The sequence below is a fragment of the Drosophila obscura genome, unplaced genomic scaffold, assembly GCF_018151105.1.
Source record: "Drosophila obscura isolate BZ-5 IFL unplaced genomic scaffold, ASM1815110v1 contig_179, whole genome shotgun sequence".
Lineage (NCBI taxonomy): Eukaryota > Metazoa > Arthropoda > Insecta > Diptera > Drosophilidae > Drosophila > Drosophila obscura.
In genome coordinates, this window is record NW_024542766.1 from 7,329,732 (window position 1) to 7,347,757 (window position 18,026).

At 42.5% G+C, this 18,026-nt stretch overlaps 3 protein-coding genes across 6 annotated transcripts; 1 reads left to right on the forward strand and 2 right to left on the reverse strand.

The window, feature by feature from the left end:
* The first annotated feature begins 344 nt into the window (after positions 1 to 344).
* On the forward strand, positions 345 to 16,795 carry LOC111080215 (kinesin-like protein KIF14). Its single transcript, XM_022375696.2, has 2 exons — positions 345 to 1,894; positions 14,738 to 16,795. Exons 1-2 carry the CDS (start codon positions 458 to 460, stop codon positions 16,661 to 16,663), a joined length of 3,363 nt encoding a protein of 1,120 aa, XP_022231388.2. The 5' UTR covers positions 345 to 457; the 3' UTR covers positions 16,664 to 16,795.
* Positions 4,811 to 12,120, reverse strand: LOC111080223. Of its 3 annotated transcripts, none has more exons than XM_022375707.2 (2): positions 11,561 to 12,120; positions 4,811 to 5,022 (listed from the first exon to the last, which is right to left on the reverse strand). In XM_022375707.2, the coding sequence occupies exons 1-2, from the start codon at positions 11,721 to 11,723 to the stop codon at positions 4,859 to 4,861; spliced, it is 327 nt and encodes a 108-aa protein (XP_022231399.2). In that variant the 5' UTR covers positions 11,724 to 12,120; the 3' UTR covers positions 4,811 to 4,858. The 3 variants fall into 3 exon arrangements, with proteins under 3 accessions (XP_022231399.2, XP_022231398.2, XP_022231397.1); XM_022375706.2 differs by lacking the exon at positions 11,561 to 12,120 and adding an exon at positions 6,140 to 6,752; XM_022375705.2 differs by lacking the exon at positions 4,811 to 5,022 and adding an exon at positions 8,775 to 10,115 and having other exon boundaries at positions 11,561 to 12,113.
* On the reverse strand, positions 16,741 to 17,973 carry LOC111080221 (PI-PLC X domain-containing protein 2). Of its 2 annotated transcripts, none has more exons than XM_022375703.2 (2): positions 17,779 to 17,868; positions 16,741 to 17,705 (listed from the first exon to the last, which is right to left on the reverse strand). In XM_022375703.2, exon 2 carries the CDS (start codon positions 17,684 to 17,686, stop codon positions 16,826 to 16,828), a length of 861 nt encoding a protein of 286 aa, XP_022231395.2. In that variant the 5' UTR covers positions 17,687 to 17,705; positions 17,779 to 17,868; the 3' UTR covers positions 16,741 to 16,825. The 2 variants fall into 2 exon arrangements, with proteins under 2 accessions (XP_022231395.2, XP_022231394.2); XM_022375702.2 differs by having other exon boundaries at positions 16,742 to 17,700; positions 17,779 to 17,973.
* Between the last annotated feature and the right edge of the window lie 53 nt (positions 17,974 to 18,026).

Below are 18,026 nucleotides of genomic sequence, written 5' to 3' on the forward strand. Positions count from 1 at the left end.
CAATTAATTTAAACAATATTTACTTTTGTCTACGTATTCTGGAAATTCGCGCGGAAACGCGTGCGCATTATTCGATGAATTGAATTCGCAAGCGATAGTTAAAAGAAATTACAAATCATGCCATGCATATATAAAGTGTACATAAACCACGTATTCGCTTGTAAATTATTTATACACATTCATTTATATATAGATTATTGATTTAGTATGTAATTCTGTTTTTTAACATGTACGCAATCACTGGACTTGCCGGCCATCTCTAGCGTGAGCGAACAGCGCTGCCAGACCAGACCTTTTCGGCACACATGTTCCCATCCAAGCAACCCTGCGTGCTATCGCTTGCGTCACATCACTACGAATGAAAATTTATCAACAAAACGACGCCGCGCTTTTATTTGAAACTTTCTGCATTTTCATTGTTTATTAATAATAATAGCGTTCAGTGATTAATTGAAAGATGAGCAACAAGAGCACGCCAGTGCGGCAGCGCATACAGCAATTCCAAACCCGTGGTAGCGCCGGCATGGTCCACAAATCGACGCCGGCGTCCGATGCCAGCGGCGGACTGCGAAGAAAAGTCTTGACAAAGACGCCACGGCAGAGCAGCGAGGAGCAGGCGCTCCTGAATACAGCGTTCAGCAATGCCGTGAAATCCCCGCAACATAAGCTAAAACCCACAGCCTTGAATGCCTGCTATACGCCATCCTCTCTTTATAGACCCACGCCCGGGCGGATGAAAACGCCGAGCAATGCAGGAAAATGCAGCTCGAGCAAACCCAAAGACACGATGATGGACTCCTTTCACAGCGTCTCCGAGGAGAGCAACATGATTGTGGCCGTTCGTGTGCGCCCCCTGAATGCCCTGGAATGCACCCGCGGTCAGGTCACCAATGTCGTGCAGGTCCATGGCAACAGCAACGAGCTGACCGTACAGGCAGGCAGCAGCGCCGATGCCTCTGCTGGTGTGACCCACTTCTTTAGCTACGATCAGGTCTACTATTCCTGCGATCCGGAGAAGAAGAACTATGCGGGCCAGGCGAAAGTCTTTGAGGGCACAGCCGGGCCGCTGATAGAAACCGCCTTTGATGGCTACAATGCCTGCCTGTTTGCCTATGGACAGACGGGCTCGGGCAAATCGTATAGCATGATGGGCATTGAGGCGCTGGACGATGCCGCCTTGGATGGCGGACCACCGCATGACGAGGCTGGGATTATACCCCGCTTCTGCCACGAGCTATTCCGCAGAATAGAGGCCGTCAAGGCGGAGCAGCAGCTCCAAGTGGAGGTGGAAGTCAGCTATTTCGAGATATACAACGAGAAGATTCACGATCTGTTGAGTGTGCAGCATGCGGCAGCTTCTTCGATTGACTCCACGCCCGTGCAACAGCAGCGACCGGCTCTGAAAGTGCGAGAGCATCCCATTTTCGGACCCTATGTGGTGGATCTGAGCGCCCACTCGGTGGACTCCTATTCAGCGCTACGCAATTGGCTGGCGGTGGGCAATTCCCAGCGGGCCACTGCCTCCACGGCCATGAATGACAAGAGCTCGCGCTCCCACTCCATCTTCAACATAGTGCTGAACCTCACCGATCTCTCCAGCGATGATGGCCTGTCCTCGGATACGGATTCGGAGAGTGTTCCCTCGCTGCGTCAAACGCGCAGGAGTAAAATCAGTCTCGTGGATCTGGCGGGCAGCGAGCGCATCAGTGTCTCGGGATCGAATGGCGAGCGGATACGCGAGGGTGTCAGCATCAACAAGAGCCTCCTGACACTGGGCAAAGTCATTGCTGCCCTGGCAGATGGACGCAAAGCGGGCGGCGGCGGTGGCAATGGTCCCTCGACGCCCAGCACCTTTGTGCCCTATCGGGAGAGCGTGCTCACCTGGCTATTGAGGGTGAGTAGTATTGCCTCATGGGTGGGGTGGCACCTTTAGATTATTGGTATTAGCTTGTTATCAATTGGGGTTATCATTTTGGTCTACTTTTGACGTCAGGATGGGGGGCTATGCCTCCTCTGCCTTGAAGAAATTGCCTCTCGTGTTGCCATCGCCTCCACAATAATTATCAACACTTTCGCTTTGCCCGAGGGTGGATGTGGACTGAGAGGGCTTGCTACAATCACTGCGATTGCCCGGAAAATTATTCAGAGCTGTCAACGGGGTGTGGGGTGTGGTGTGGGTGCCCACTGCAACCCAGAAAAACTTTCCGACAAACTTTGTGTGTGTTTTCCCCTTGCCAAATATTTGCATAAACTCAATTCGGTATCGCACTACAAATATAATTTTGGGTCTCGTGATGTATTTGCTCTCTTTCTCGAGGGGAGAGAGAGAGACAGAGATGAGATCTCTTTCTCTGGGCCATTGTCTCTCTACAAATATGATCTCGTGATAATCGTCTGTCGTTTTTCTTGTCTTTTTGCCACACGCGCTTTGTACTTTGCTTTAACTTTATAGTGTCTACTCTATTGGGGGATTACGTTCTTGTGACATTTTAATGTTTGTTCAGACAATTAATTTGTATGCTAATATCTTGCATAAATAGAGACATTTTACTAGCGAGTTCTATGGGCAGGTAGGTAGGAGAGGACACGATTAGATGGGCATTATATCGTGTTAATCTTAAATATAATGATAATACCTTTTATTTTTTCTCACTTGTGGGTGCCTGATTTCCACTAAAAATAATAAGAAAACCTGCAAGATTTTATAGTTTTCCCTTAAAACTTATAATTACTTTAAAGATTTCTCTTCTCTTCATTTATTTAGAATACCTGTAAGTTTCAATTGCTTTTTGCTTGAATTTCTTTAAAAACATAAAAAAAAATACTTCAAAGACTCAATCGTTCTCTTCTATATCTGTATACTAACCTTCTTCCATAATTTTACCTTGCTTCCAATTCTCTTTTTATTCTATTTCTACATTTTATCAAATAATTAAGACAAACTTTTCAATATTTCCAATTCTTTATCAAAATTGAAATATTAAGCCTTTTTATCGGGTGGGGGGTGGCCTTTAAGCCGAATCGTATCAAAGACCTCCCCAACGACCGTGTTCCAATCAATTGTGTGATTGCAGGCGCTTCTTATCATATCTATTTAATCGTATACCTTGGCTTTTCTATTTGCTTATAACATTTATGGCCTGATGCAAGAGTAGAGTGGGCGCACGTGTTTTCTAGGAAAATTCTAGTATATAAAGGCAAAGCAACAAAGAATTGGAGAAGGTGTAACTAAGGGCTTTAAATACCCTATACAAATGAAGGAGAATTTATGTTTGGGCAAAGAGTTCTATATATGCCTTCCATAATGCATAAGTTCTGTTTAATTCCAGGGCAAATTGGAAAATAGATTAATGTTTTCATTGTTTCCATGCCATGATTGATAATTCGTATGATTCTTTATAATAGTTTTCTAAACCATTTTCGTTGACCCTTGAGGTAAAAACCTTGTGCCAACAAGCTTTAAAATAATTTATGAGGCTTTAAATACTTCTTTGAGATCCCCTTTCCAACGTCTATCCTTTTTCCGGATACACTCTCTTAGTGTATATTTTATAGTTAAAAGATAAAAGCCACACATTCTAGAATATCTGGCAACTGTGTGTAAAGCTCATAAAAGTTCTATGATATAATGCGGTCATGTAATCTTCAGTTTACTTAGAGGAGTGGCTGCTATAAACCATTTTCATATCAGTAACGCCCGAGTCTTGTAATAAAGTCAGGCGACTTAAAATGTTTCTTTATGCTGGGAGGGGTTTTTAAGAGGTTTCATTTCTTATCTTTTGAGTTTTATAGAGATTTATCTTTCAAATTTAATAATAGATGGCATAGAAATTGCTTTGAGCGCTAAGTTCTCAAAGTTTTGTAAAGATTTATCTTTCAAGTTGCTAATAGATGGCACAGAAATCGCTTTTGGGTTCATTTTGGTATTCAAATAATTGCAAAGTTCAATGTGAGGTTTAATAGCAAATATAAAATTACTAAAATAAGCATTTTGCAGGTCTATAATTAAGTCAAACTACAGATCTATTTTCTCATTCATCTATCATTAGTAAGAAGTTTTTATTAAGCTGTAAATATATTATAATAGAAGCACATAATCCATAGATAATTATGAATATAAATGCCCTTTAATAGGGCATTTTTGTGTGGGTATATGTATGCAAACCTTTCTTAACAATTTTGATAGCTAAGCAACTGCCAGATAGGCACGGAACCTTCCCTTTCCACTTAACCTACCAAGAATATCACTCCTTCCTATCTGATGGAACTTTACACAAGAACATTCTTAGCAGCAAAATGTCGCATTAATTATTTAATATAAGACGTAATTAATAATCAATTCCCATGATTCGATGTGTAATTACAATGTTATATACCATTTTGTAGTGAAAGGCACTTGATTGAAGGGAATCACAAGACAAGAACTTGTCGAAACCAGTTCCACGAAGTGTTATTGTACCCTAGAATCGACACGCCACCGATCCGTATGGCAAGTTACAGTAGTACCTACAGTACTCTTTCTGGAGAAGCAGCTCCTCACATGTTTTGGCTTTAAATTGGCGCCCCTAACCAATCCACTCGATGGGGACACTCACTCTATCACTTGAATTTATCTGTGAAGGAACCCTTGGGGGAGCGGCTTACTGAATTGTTGTGCAATCCCCCTCGAGGCGAGCGACCTTCCGCGTTGTCCCTCAACGATTAGACTTATTTTTGTCTATCCATTCCATATGGCAGGCTACTCCAGACGCAAAAACCTTTCCAAGTACTTTTCCTATCTTTTGGGTTTCAGTTAAAAATACTTTGTAGATAAAGTGTGTGTATTTCTTTTGTTTTTATTTGTTGCTGTTCGTCCGTACTAAAATAATATAACACTTGATAAGTTATCGCGTCTTCGGAGTTGGGACAACAATAATTTCAGTTGTTGCTGCTGCTGCTGCTGTCGCCTCTTGCCACATTTGCAGGCCGTTGGTTCGCACTTGCAAGCGCCTTTCATGCCCAATCTCTTGCCATCCTTATGAGCTGCAATAACAATTTGTACAACAAATAAATGAGTCTGAATAATTTATTAAGATAGGCGTGCTATGGGAGTGGGGCAGCACATGACAATAAAGATTAATTAAGCCTGCAAAAAGAGAGAAACTAATAAAAGGTACAAAAGGGGAAGGCTGGGCACTGAAGACTTTGTTAGCCTTGAATTTATTTATTCTTTTTTTTTTCCATGGTATAATATAATTCTTCGATTAGAAAAATCTCCCTTCAAATTAAGAGACCAAAGGGAGTAGTCTCCCTTTTCTTATTTACCAACTTCTGCTACAAATCCATGTAACCCCTCTAACCCTTGAAAAGGAGTACAAAAATATTGCCCTGATAACACTTTTGAATATGAGATCATTCGTGGAGGCATAGCTTAAGGTCAGGCATTCAATGATTACATTATGAATTAATTCACAAGTAAATATTATATATAAAATAGGGGCAGAGTATTACATGATAAGCCGCACGTATACGCTAGGAAAAATCTATGAGCTGTGGAAAACGTAATATGTACAAACTTGCGACCACGCGCCAACTTAGTAAATGCCTTAACAAATCTCAGAGTGGTTTTAGACTGGTTTTTTTAGTTGGAAACTTGTTTTTCAATGGGAAAGTTATACCACAGAAATTGTATTTCAGGTAATTGATGACAGATACATATCGATATGAGGCAGGTAGGATGGATTTTCCTATGTTAGTATGGTTTTCTGAACGACTTTAATGATCTTTCCCTATAGTTTAGGCGAATATACACCTGAAATTAACACGTGCTCAGGTATAGAATACATACAGTTTCATGGAATTTTAGGTATTACCTTAATTAAAGAGCCATTAGCAAAGTTAATAATTTGATGAATACTCGACAAATCCAAATTTAATGAGTTTAAGTGAGTGTAGGTATTATTTTGTAGTAATTGGGCTATAAAAATAATGTATGACGTTTAAAAGTGGGTTCTAAATTAGGTGTATATTACGTTTTGCCTAAAGTGAGGTTTAAAAGTATAAATTAAATATTTATCAGTTTTTAAAACCTTTTTTGTATAGCAAATATATATCTTTCGTTTTTTTATATACTTTATTGTATTCCTTTTACGTTATTTACCTTTGGAGTTTCCTTCTGGAGAAGTTTTAAATTTATACAGCAAACGTTTCATCATTTTGTTAATTTATTTGGATAAAAAACAATACAGAGAAATATTTTCTAGAAGATTTACACAATTTTCCACACCAGGCTCTATTTAATTTAAATATTTTGAAGGTTTATTCTTTTATACTTTGCGGTATTTTTATGGAAATTTATTATAAATGTTTTGCCCGACTTGCTGTAACCTTCACATCACTGAATCAACTTTGGAACTGCACTGTGAATGAACCCAAAGCTAGCATTTTTAATAAGTAAATTCCCCAAGCGAACTTTTTCTTTGGTTTGGTTTCGAGTGCAAAAGAAAAGCCTAGAAAACCGCAGTGCATGTGCGGTGAACGATTCTACAATTCCCACAGGGCACACAAAATTGGTATTATCAGGGAGGGGATTGTGGGCTTCCAGAAATATCTACAGAAATCCAATGGGGGAATAATAATTTGCTTCATATTTTTCTTTGAAGCGTGCCACCTGATGAATACTACGTCACTTTAGTATTATTTCTTAAAATTAGCAATACACTCGTGGGGCTCCACACTTTTTCAAATAAGCCACGTTGAATGCTCCACAAATGAATGCTAATTTGTCGACTGGCAGCTGGGTGACAATACATCCAAAAAAGCAATAATTTTACTATACTGTCTGAAAAGCTTTTGGTTTTAAGCACCCAAAAGTTATGGTTTAATTTGTGTTGCTAATTGAAGAAATTAAAAAAACTCATGGATGTGGAGGCAGCCCGTCTGGCGCTTGTTAAGTCATCAAAATGGGGTCTACCGTCTACCATTGAATGGTGATTAAATGTGGTGCAACAGATGGTGTAAAAAAGAGGATTTCCAGATTTTTTGACGAATTTTTAGTTAAAAATTAAGAAAATATGACGTTTTCTTGACTGAAAATTGGAAAATCATAGCATGTATGGTATATTTATACTACTATCCTAAGAACGATCGGAATTACTACGTATTTATCATGAAAACTTTATCATATTACTACCAAAAGAACGCCCAATCAGCTAAGATATCCACAGGCTATGGAAGTCTTTATTTGGGACATGGTTTTTCCTTAATTTTATGACAACTATAAATATTCTGTACCTCTACAATAAATTCCCAGACAAATTCGACCCCTTTATCACGTTTGCATTGCATAATAGAACGTGTCGTTTCGTTTTCGGTTCCAGTTTCCGCGCACAACAATAATAATTGTAATACGAGAGCTCTTGCTTATAATAATAATAATAATACGTATTTGTTCGCCCATTCCCTCCCAGCTGCTTTGAATTTTAGTTTCATTCTCCACTCTGGAAAAACTAGTTAACATTGAATTTAAAATGAATCAAATTCATTGTATATACAAATTGCATTTATGGCTTCCCTGGCCTGCCATGTGTTGTTTTTCTCAATGCTTACCCGAACTACCCGTAAATGATATTCGTACACCCCGTGTATACCGTACATATAGTATACTCGTATTCCTATAGCGTGCTGTTTGTGGTATTCATTAATTTGATCACCCGGTCGGGGCCTTTGGAGAAAGAGCAATTTAAATATGCAAGCAATTTTTGTGTTGTGTTTGTACTTGTACTTGGAGTGCGGTTAGCTCTGAGCTCCAAGCTCATCTGTACTGTTGCTCTAATTCAATTGAAACCACTTGAGTCGGGGTTTAGCTTAATTGAGGTTATATTTGGGGCAGATTTCGCTTAATAAAATCCCAGGAAAATATTCATTGTACATACACACTCAGACATTGTCAAGTTCCAGGTCAAGTCAAGGATATCTTTTATTTCTGGGTCAAATTACTGTCTCAGGGTTTGCTTATTTACGAGTATAGTATACCTGACCTTAGCCATAATATGGTTTCTTGATTTTCCATTTAACTTTATATTGCAGCTGGGGGACAGTTTTGAGTAGGATTCCTCTCCAAAAGATTAACCACAATTAGCGAACTTGTGCGAGACGGAAAGATTTCCGTAAAGATTTGCTTAAACAATTAGGGGGAAAGATTTTGTTAAGGAAAAACTAAACCAGTTTAAATGGGAACCTACCTCAATGTAATATACGCCAACTAGGAACAAGAAATTATTTGGAGTGGTTGAAACTGGTTTGAGGGAAACCATCTATCATGAATAATTTCTGAGGGAATTCTATGATGTTCTCATTAATATATATGACGGGCTTTCACCTTGTTTGTGAGTTGTATAATTTGCATAAGGTTATCATTCCAGTTTGAGAAAAATCAGACAAATCAGACTTCCTACTTTGTATCTTGTATCGTTGCTTGAAAAATAAAACTCTCTGAAAAGTTAATCCAATAAATTTCAGAGCTCCCTTTTCATATTCCCATTCGGTAGACACTTCCTGAGTTTCCATAAAATTTAAACCACAATAATATTTTATATAATTTTGCATGGTTTTATTTGTTTTAAATATAGTATATCTTTTAAATTAAACATTAATATATAATATATATGATATATAACATTTTTTGTAAATTGAAAATTTTCTTAGTACCCGCAAGCAAATTCATCAAAAATCAAGAATTACTCTTAAACCGACTAATGCAAATGTTTAATGGTTTCTTTTTTGTTTTGTTTTTATAATCGTTCCGTCTGTTGATTTGCACAGTATTTTGGGGTCTGAACTTTAAGTAATACGTATACAGTACATATATTATATTTTATGTTTTAGTTTATTTCTCGGTACTTGTAATAACAAAAAAAGCATTGTTTAACTTTGCATAAACTTTCTGAAACATTTTCAACATTAATATATTATGACCCAAAAAAAAACTGTGCAATGATCAGTTTGGTTTTGTTTTTTTGTTCTGTTACAATAAATACATAGGAATGTCTAATATAGACAAGGATATAATAAAAAGTCGGGGGTCCAAAGCATATATACTCGTATAAATGGCGCCAATGAAGCATTTCTTCTTCCGATTTTTCGTTTGTTGGTTTTCTAAATATATATGTAGCTATACGCGTAGATTATTCCTGTAACTGATCCAATTTTGGGCGAAATTATAGGAAAAACTAAACACAAATTTTATCTGTTGCTTAAACATTTTCTACTTCAGTCTCGTGTACGCAAAATAGAAAATTATTTTTCATGGTTTTCTGGTAACATCTTTTTTGCTTCCCTTGTTATGTAAATGTGTACTGTATTTTTTTTCTCTTGTTTTTTTCACACGTTTTTTTTTTCGTTTTGCCTAAGGTCAAAGCGGAGGGGAGCAGGCAGGCTTTTGGTTGTTTTTCCTTTTCTTTTTAGGTTAAAAAAAAAAATGTTATATAAGACGAAGAGTATAGGGGGGACATAATAATAAGAGTAAACGTTCTTGTAAATTGGTATCAAGTTTTTTCGGGCTTGTTTTCACTTGTAAATGGTAGTGTATTTTGTGTGTGTCGGTCATCGTCATCAGACGCGGAAATGCTGGAGCGCCACTGTGGGAAGGGTACAGTTGCATTTTGATTATTATAGTTGTCTCGCTTGCTCGCTCGTCGCTTGCCGCTTGCACAGGCAGGGCCATTTCTTTTGTGTGTTTGTTTGTTTTTGCTTTTTCCTTTTTACAGTTAAATATGGCATTGCGAATTGCAATTGTTGTTTTTGTTTGGCTTTTTCTGTCGTATCCGTCTGTACTGTGTAGTTGTCTCGCTCTCTCCCTCACTCGCTGTTCCTCGTGTGTCTCTCTCACACCTTGCAGCTCTGCTGCGTGGGCAGGACTGACGCCAGCGTTGGGGTCTGCTGCTGCTGCTGCATCCCCTCATCCTCGTGCTCGTGCTCATGCTCATGCATCTCCTCCTCATCCTCACAGATGCTGTCATGGTGCTTTCTCTGCTGCCGCTTACGCATGTAGTTGATGAGTGGCCGCTTCTTGTGCTCCTTGCAGAAGGGGCAATCCTTTCGCAGCTGTTTCTCGGTTTTTGTTTGCTTGAATTTCTCTGTAAGTAATAGAGGGTAGACCGTGGGTTAATAAAGAAATAATAGAGAGTAGTTAATTAGGGCAGGGGAACTATCTGGATAACTTTTTGGAGGAATGCCCTCACCTTACATAACTAGACCTTGGACAAGGCCATCAAGTGGACTTTCTCTCACGCACTACCTACGCACACACACACTCTCTCTGCCCACTCTTCTCTGTTTGGTTCTAATCTCTCCCCTTACCACTTTGTGGCCTACGTGCTGCCGACCCTCGCGCCCTTTTGTGCCGCCAGCTGATTGCCGACGTGACGTAGATGGTGTAGTCAAATCTCAAAATGCCAGATGACCCTGTGACACACACACACACACACACGGCGAGTCTCTTTGATTGCTCAATTGAGAGCGTGTCACAACTAAATGATTCCCATTGATTGAAGCAAAGCCGTGCGGATATGCTATTTATAGACTCCCCCACCAACCATATCTGATAAGCGACCTTGCCCGTGTTCTATCAGGAATTGTCGGACTCTGAGGTAATCTCTACCCTGGATCTGGATGTTGTGGCAATTGGCATAATTAGTCATATGATGATTGTACAGACAACAAAAACAGCAGCAGCACTTCTGAGCACACCTGAGATCCATTATTGCGCCTCAGTTTTTCACACAAAAACAAGCAAAGCAAACCTTTTTCTTTTGCCTTATTTGTCTTTATAATATAAAGTTTATATCCAAAACGGAGCGACCACCTGCTTAACTTTTGTTTTTTGTGAGTCAGTCCAAGAGAGGTACAGTCTCGTGCTGTCTATCTTTTTAATTAGCATTCTTTGTATGAGCAGAAGCGGATGTAGTACACTGACTGGACTCCAATGACCTCCATATGAAGTGATTGGCCAAACGGAGAGTTGAAACACCTTTTAAGAGTCATTTGCAGGGGTATATCTATCTTTTGTTGTGACATCTAACTACGTTTTAAGTTTGGCATACCGGAAATCTTTTGGCCCTGTCTACGTGAGATTTTTAATGGGGAAGTTTTCTGTAACAAATGGATTCCCCAATATCTTTTTGTGCACGTGATTTCTACAGCATTTTTTCAAAATCATAATTCCCCCCTTTCTCAGGGGTATAAAAAGACCGACTCAAGGGAGGGAGTACTGATAAGCGAATGTTTCTCAATGGACCACCCTGTGCTTATGCGCAAAATTTTAAGGCGTGTTCCCCCCATACACACACACACGTACACACAGGCTCATAGTAAACTCTCACGGACAACGCATACATGGGCATAAAATCAGGCGGTCTATTTTTAAATTCTCACAAAAACAACACACAATACATGTACACGCAATAAAATGGGGGGCTGGTTTTCTTATTTTTGTTGTTGCTTTTAAACATGTTTTTTTTGCGCTCTCTAACCACAATGCAGCCAGTGGTGGCGCTGACGAAAGGCACTGAATGATAATTACCTTGGACGCGACTGTAGGAATCCTTGACGGCATAGGAGGATGCTGTGCTGGAGGACTCCAGTGTGCCATACGGGAACTGCTCGTAGTCGCGGTAATAGCCGCTGCGCATGGACCCGCCATACGACATGGTCGAATCGCTGACACAAAAGCCCCAAACATCCATAATGGAAAAAGGTGTCTAAAAGGTTTTCCTTGTGGGTGGTAATCGAAATCTCTGTCTATCTCCTTTTCGCTATTGGCGCGCGTTGTGCGAGGTCGTTTCACTGTGTTGTCTCTCTTTCTCTGTCTTTTTCTCTCTTTTAGGGTTCGGTTCTCTTGCGGCGAGCAATGAACTCTGTTTTGAATCACTTTGTTTTTGCAGTGTCTTTGTTAAATACGCGAATTTATGCACTTTTTTGTTTGCTTGTGTGTTTGTCTTTGTCTGTGTCGAATACCCCGTCAAGGTATGAGCCAGTTTTTCTTTTACATTCGCATTGAACTCTTAATGCAGTTTTTTATGAAGAATTCATCGGAAGTCTTGTCTTGTGGAAGTCTCGGCTGAAACTGAGAGCCGAATGCCAGAATTACTGCATTTTTGTAGCGGTTCGGCGGGGCTCGTGGCTTGTTTTGCCGACGACTTCGTGTCTCGCTTTTGCGTGCGTAGAGTGTGCATACCCTCAAAGATAGATAGGGTAGTGGAATATTTGTGAGCTGTTTGTAACAGTTTGACTATCAAGCCAAAGGCAGCAAACATATTTCCCACCCACACTGCCTGCTCTACCCATAAGGTTTTGGGGCTTGGAGGATTATTCTGGCAGCTCAAAAAAAGACAATTTGATAAAAAATCGTTAATAGCATTCCACCTAAAGGGTATTTAAGCCTTTCTGTGCCAAACTTATTGCTCTTACTGTTGTTGTTTATCTCGCATGTGTATGCTGTTCTGCCGTCCCGCTCGCGCCGCCTGCTAGCGTGTGTAGTCTCCCCCATATACCTACATACATACTACATACATGTGTGTAGTGCTCTCTCTCGCAAATTAAGTACAGGCGCGCTCATGAGTTACCGTGGTGCACACAACGTTTGTTTCAGCGTGAAACCCATTTCCATATGATTCATCCTGTTTTAGTTTCAAAAATCGTTAATAAATGTTAATTGTCTTAGGGCGTGGTAAATAATGTTGGAAGTTTTTCTTATTAGCAACGAATTGCTAAATACCACAAAAGCTGACGAAAAATTGTAGTCATGAGATGAATCTCAATCGGCCGTTAAGCCGCCGGGTGTATTGAATACATCTCTTTGAGGTTTTGCTAATCACCGTCTAGACTGTATGCCTGGCCATGCGCTTTGGAAAGCCTCATTTATCGAAAGAAATTCGGTTGCCAAGCGGTACTCCTGAACATTTGTGCTTTGTCAGCTGGCGGACTTCCATTTCATCAAATGGGAACGACTGTCAGTACAATTCATTCAAAGTAAAAATCAATCTCGTGTTGAATTATTTTTATTAATTAACATCTAATTATTTTGGCCGTCGGAAGCCTTCAAAAACTAATCTGTATGTTGCATTTTTCAGTCTGTGAACATTTGTTTGTAAATTTTGCTTAAATTTGAGTGTTAATAAGTACCTACGTCACTTTAGCCGGTTTCAATTAATGTGTTTTTGTTGTTTTTCGCTATAATACGTACCACGTATTAGCATATTTATGTGGTTGATGATTTTTGGTATGCACGAAATCTGGTCAGTATGGGGATCGTGATACATTTCTAAAGGTGGGCGTATATACCTACATACTAAAGCTATATTTAGTCACCAAATTTAATTATATGGTACGATTTGGTACGAAATATTTGATGTTTGCATTTGCGGTGAACCGCGGCAGTTTCAGGGACCAGCCTCTGTATGGGGAGAACTATGCAGTGGGATATCGCCAATTTTCGGTAGTGCGCATTTGAATGGAATGGAACCACTGTTCGTTCTCAATTAGCTACTCCTACGCGCCGCTGCTGCGCAGTTTTTTTGTAAACAAGCTTTTGTTCAAGGTATAAAACTGTAGAAGGGTATGGCAATGCCGCTTGTCGGTCCACCCACGCTCTCTCTAGCTGTCTCTTTGCGGCAAGCTGGGGGCAGATGCACGTGGCCAGCCTTACCTGTTGTTTCAAATACCTTTGCCGTTTCTTCTGCTCTTTCGCTCACTCTCTCTCTCTCTCTCTCTCTCTATTGCTCTGCCTATGTCTCTACTCGGTGCTGACCTGCTTAATCAAACAAGTGTCTTTTACACACATCCCACACACACACACTCACATACATCCAAATATGCGTACTAAATATATGCACATACATATAAATATCAACTTACCGAACTATGCAAACATGCATAGATGTGTGTGTGTGTGTGTGTGTGTGTACATATATTAAGTTGGCACAATAACTAAAAACTAGAGCTAGCTATCTCTTTCTGTTCATTGCACTTACTGATAACGGTTCAACGTTAATGATCATTATGGTTGATCATTGGGCTTCGCTTGTCTTTGCCAACGGTAGTTTAAGGTTTGTTAGAATGCCGCAAACTGTCCGCGAGCCTTATCATTGACACTCATTATCTACATATGTACATATATTCTTGATAATGCACATAGCATGTACATATGTATGTATGTGTATGTTTGTATTCATAAGTGTGCACTCGAAGGTTTGTTTGTGTATATTTTTCATTACTTAAGATTTCCAAGCATCTGCTGTGGAGGGGGGCAGGGGCTCGCACTCAGAGCTTAATGTTTACATTAGAGTACCCTGTACCGCGTAGAGGGGAACTCAAGGGTATATTAACCCTGGAATGTCATTAATATATGGTTGTAAAAAGTCGTAAAATGACCGAGAGATGATCTCATGACAGTGTGTGCACACAGAGAATAAATTTTAGATTTTAAGTGCTGCCCAATGAAAGGGTATCAAAGCTGCTCCTGAGCTTCGATTCGTTTCTTGTTTACCCGTAATTGTCTTTGTTTTTACGCCCTATGAGTTTTTGATAAGAAAGAGCAATAAATCAATTGGGCGGGGAGTTTTCTTTCAAGCCCCGGCCTCTTGCTTATCGAAATTTAACTCAAATTAAACTCAAATCACTTTGAAATTTACATCAAACATTCGATTTTTCCCTCAACAAAATGCACAGCACTAAAATTTCCATTGGCTTCTCGCTCCAGGAAAATCTTGGCGGCAATTCAAAGACCGTTATGCTGGCCACCATCTCACCCGCCAGCCTGCATGCAGACGAAACTTTGGCCACGCTGCGCTACGCGTGCAAGGCGCGCTCCATCGTTAACCGCGTGAAGGTGAACGAGTCGCCACACGACAAGATAATCAGAGATCTGCGGGCGGAAGTGGATCGCCTGAAGTCCCTGAGGAACGAATACGAACGACAGCGGCGGCTCTCGGGGAACAACAGCAACCCAGCGCCACGGAAGATCATCATAGAGACCTCTGTGGATGAGTCGGAGGTGGAGGGGCTGCGGCAGCAGTTGGCCGAGCGCGAAAGGGAGCTGAGTCGTGCCCAGAAATCGTGGATGGAGAAGCTGCGCGATGCCGAGGATCAGCGAAAGTCCGAGTTGCGTTTGCTTCGGCGCAAAGGGCTGGCGCTGGAGCTGACTGCCGACCAGAAGCAGGCGTGTCTGGTCAATCTCACCGCAGATCCCATACTAAGTGGAACGCTGTTCTATCTGTTGCCGCCCGGTCTGGTGCGCATAGGACGCGGCCGTCTGCCGGGCTCGGCCAACTCCCAGCCGGACATCGTCCTGGATGGCCCTCTGGTGGCGCTCCAGCATTGTAGCATCGAGCACGAGCGCAGCGGCAAACTGTATGTCATTCCAGGCAGCGAGGACTTCGAGACCTATGTGAATGGCGAACTGGTGGCGCAGAGGCGGCAGCTGTTCCATGGCGATCGTTTGGTTATCGGTGGCTCCCACTACTTCCGCATATCGAATCCGTTTTGCACGCACAGAGCCAAGACCGATCAGCTGGTTGACTTTCAGCTGGCCCACCAGGAGATCCTGCAGAAGCAGGAACAGCAGCTTCGCTCTGAGCTGGAGGCGGAGAAGCTGGCTGCCCTCACGCGCATCGAGCAGGAGCGCGCTCAGCATGCCAGAGACTTTGAGGAGCGGCTGCAGTGCCTCGAGCTGGAGCAGTTCAAGTATCAGTGCAACAGCGAGATGCTGGAGACGGAACGTCAGGTATTGGCCCAGGCCCAAAAGGAGCAGCAGACTCCCCTCAAAGAGGTTGGGGGTGTGTCCACGCCAGCCCAGAAGTCCACCCTGCTGGAGGACATACAACGCATCATGCTGAATCCGAGCGAGGAGAGTCTGCACAAGACCCAACTGATGGTGAAGGAGGCCACGCAACGCTGCCGCCAGCTGGGCCTGCAATTGGAGTTCCGTCAAACCCAAGCGCCCGACGAATTCGGACTGCTGCGAACGGTGATACTGATACTGGACAAGCAGCGTGGCCTCAAGGCCGAGTGGCCCATTGCCCGACTGGGCGTGTGGCTCGATTTGCTTCGGGATAATCCCGATCAGACGCTGAACGCACGCACAATCTTTCAGAGCGTCGAGGTGGACTGGGAGCCCTTAGATGCTGATCTGAACGAGACCCTAAGCGATGCGCACAATTCTAGTCGAATTGCACTGAATCTGAGTGGCATGCTGAAGCAGCCATTGAAGAGGCTGCTCAATGTCTCCAGCAGCAGCAACACGCCACGACAGACAACATCCACACCGTCGGGCAAAACGCCCGTCAGCCCCTCGCCTGGCAGCAAATTGGTACAATATACGAAGCGTCTGTTAACCTACGACCCCGAGGAGACGTCAGAGAGCAGCCAATTCCAGACGCTCGTCCAGCAGGAGCTGCAAATGATGCAGGGATCGGCACAGCGACTGAAACGCTATTGCGAGAGCGCTCTGCTCGAGCGGGAGAATCAACAGGACAACGGAGTGCTGGCTGTCAGCTTACAGGAGGCTCTGACACGACTGGACAGTGCGCTGCACGGCATGCGGAGCGCACTGGCCCAGTCAGAGGCTGCAGCCGGTGCCAGCTCACCGACAAAGACACCGAAAGCCGTGCGCTTTCTTATCGATTGACTTGAGTTGACGTTTAGTTCGCACCTTGAACTACATAGATTTTACGTTGCAATGTGCCGCTTGTGTTTGTTTTTATGTTTTTAAATATATTTTGTATATTGATTATTGAAAAATAAAAAATAATAGCACCCAATGGAAAACATTTTCATGTACGCAATAGCATCAAATAGCTGCCTCCTCCATCTCCGGCCCCATCTCCAGTTTGGTGTTCAACTCCATCACCCAATTGCAAAACTGTCCGTCCTTAAGCTCTACGAAATCAGCGAGAAATACATTTACACGCGGCTGCTCCTTTGGGTCAAAGGGACCTGGAGTCTGTTCCGTAATCCAGGGATACAGCTTCCTGTCCACCCGCCTGGCTGTGCGCTTCAGAGAGAAGAATACACGAAGGGCTATGTAACGACCCGTCGGTGTGAGAAGGCACTGGGAGACATAGCCCTGCTGCGGCTGGCGGGAGAGCAATGAGTCCTCGAGAAACGATTGCAACTTCTTGATGCTCGCCTTGTTTGGCCAGGGAGTGGGCCAGGCAAAGCTCGGCCAGAAGCGCAGCGGCAACGGAATGGGACATCTACGGTATATGATCACCACCTGGCGTTGCATTTCCACGCAGCGATTCAGCGTGCAATCGAGCAGGGAGCCATCTGCCGTGGAGTACAGGCGATGGCCAAACAATTGTATCAATTCCTTGTGCAGCTGCTGATGGTGGTTCGGCGTCAACTCATAGAAGTGCTGCATATCCAGCACAACCATTTCCTCCCGATGGCTGTCCAAGAAGCGACGCAGTTCCATAAGCGGCTCGAAGACTTCCATGGCAAACAGCGCATGGCAATAGTAGAACTTCTCGTCCCTCTGTGCTATCCTCAAATCAAAGTAGCGCACACCCAGATTCAGTTGCTCTACGATGCTGGAGGATTGCGTCTTGCTCCAACGGCGCACAAAGCACGGAAAGAAGCGATACCAGCGCCGGATAGCTGGCTCCGCATCTGGCGCCAGTTGGGAGCTGCCGTTTATGCCGTAGGTCATGGAATTGTGTGAACCTATACTAGATAGGCGCGCGTGATATTCATTAATTGGTTGGATTGGGTTGGGCTGGGGTATGATGATCTCATTCATACCTGGAATGGCCAAATTAATGATTGACATGTCCCGCAGCTCGGGCGGCAGGTCGCGCATCCAATGCTCCTTGGACATGGTGCAATGTGCAGTGTGTAGTTCTCGTTAAAAACAGTGATAATTATCGTAAAACCTTTTAGGGGGCGTTTGTGCAGTTATCTCTTTGTGCGTAAACAAACCAGAGATGGACACTTGCTGTAGTTTTGTTGGCACCGATATTGTTTGTATCGATAGTTGAGCATTTCGATAT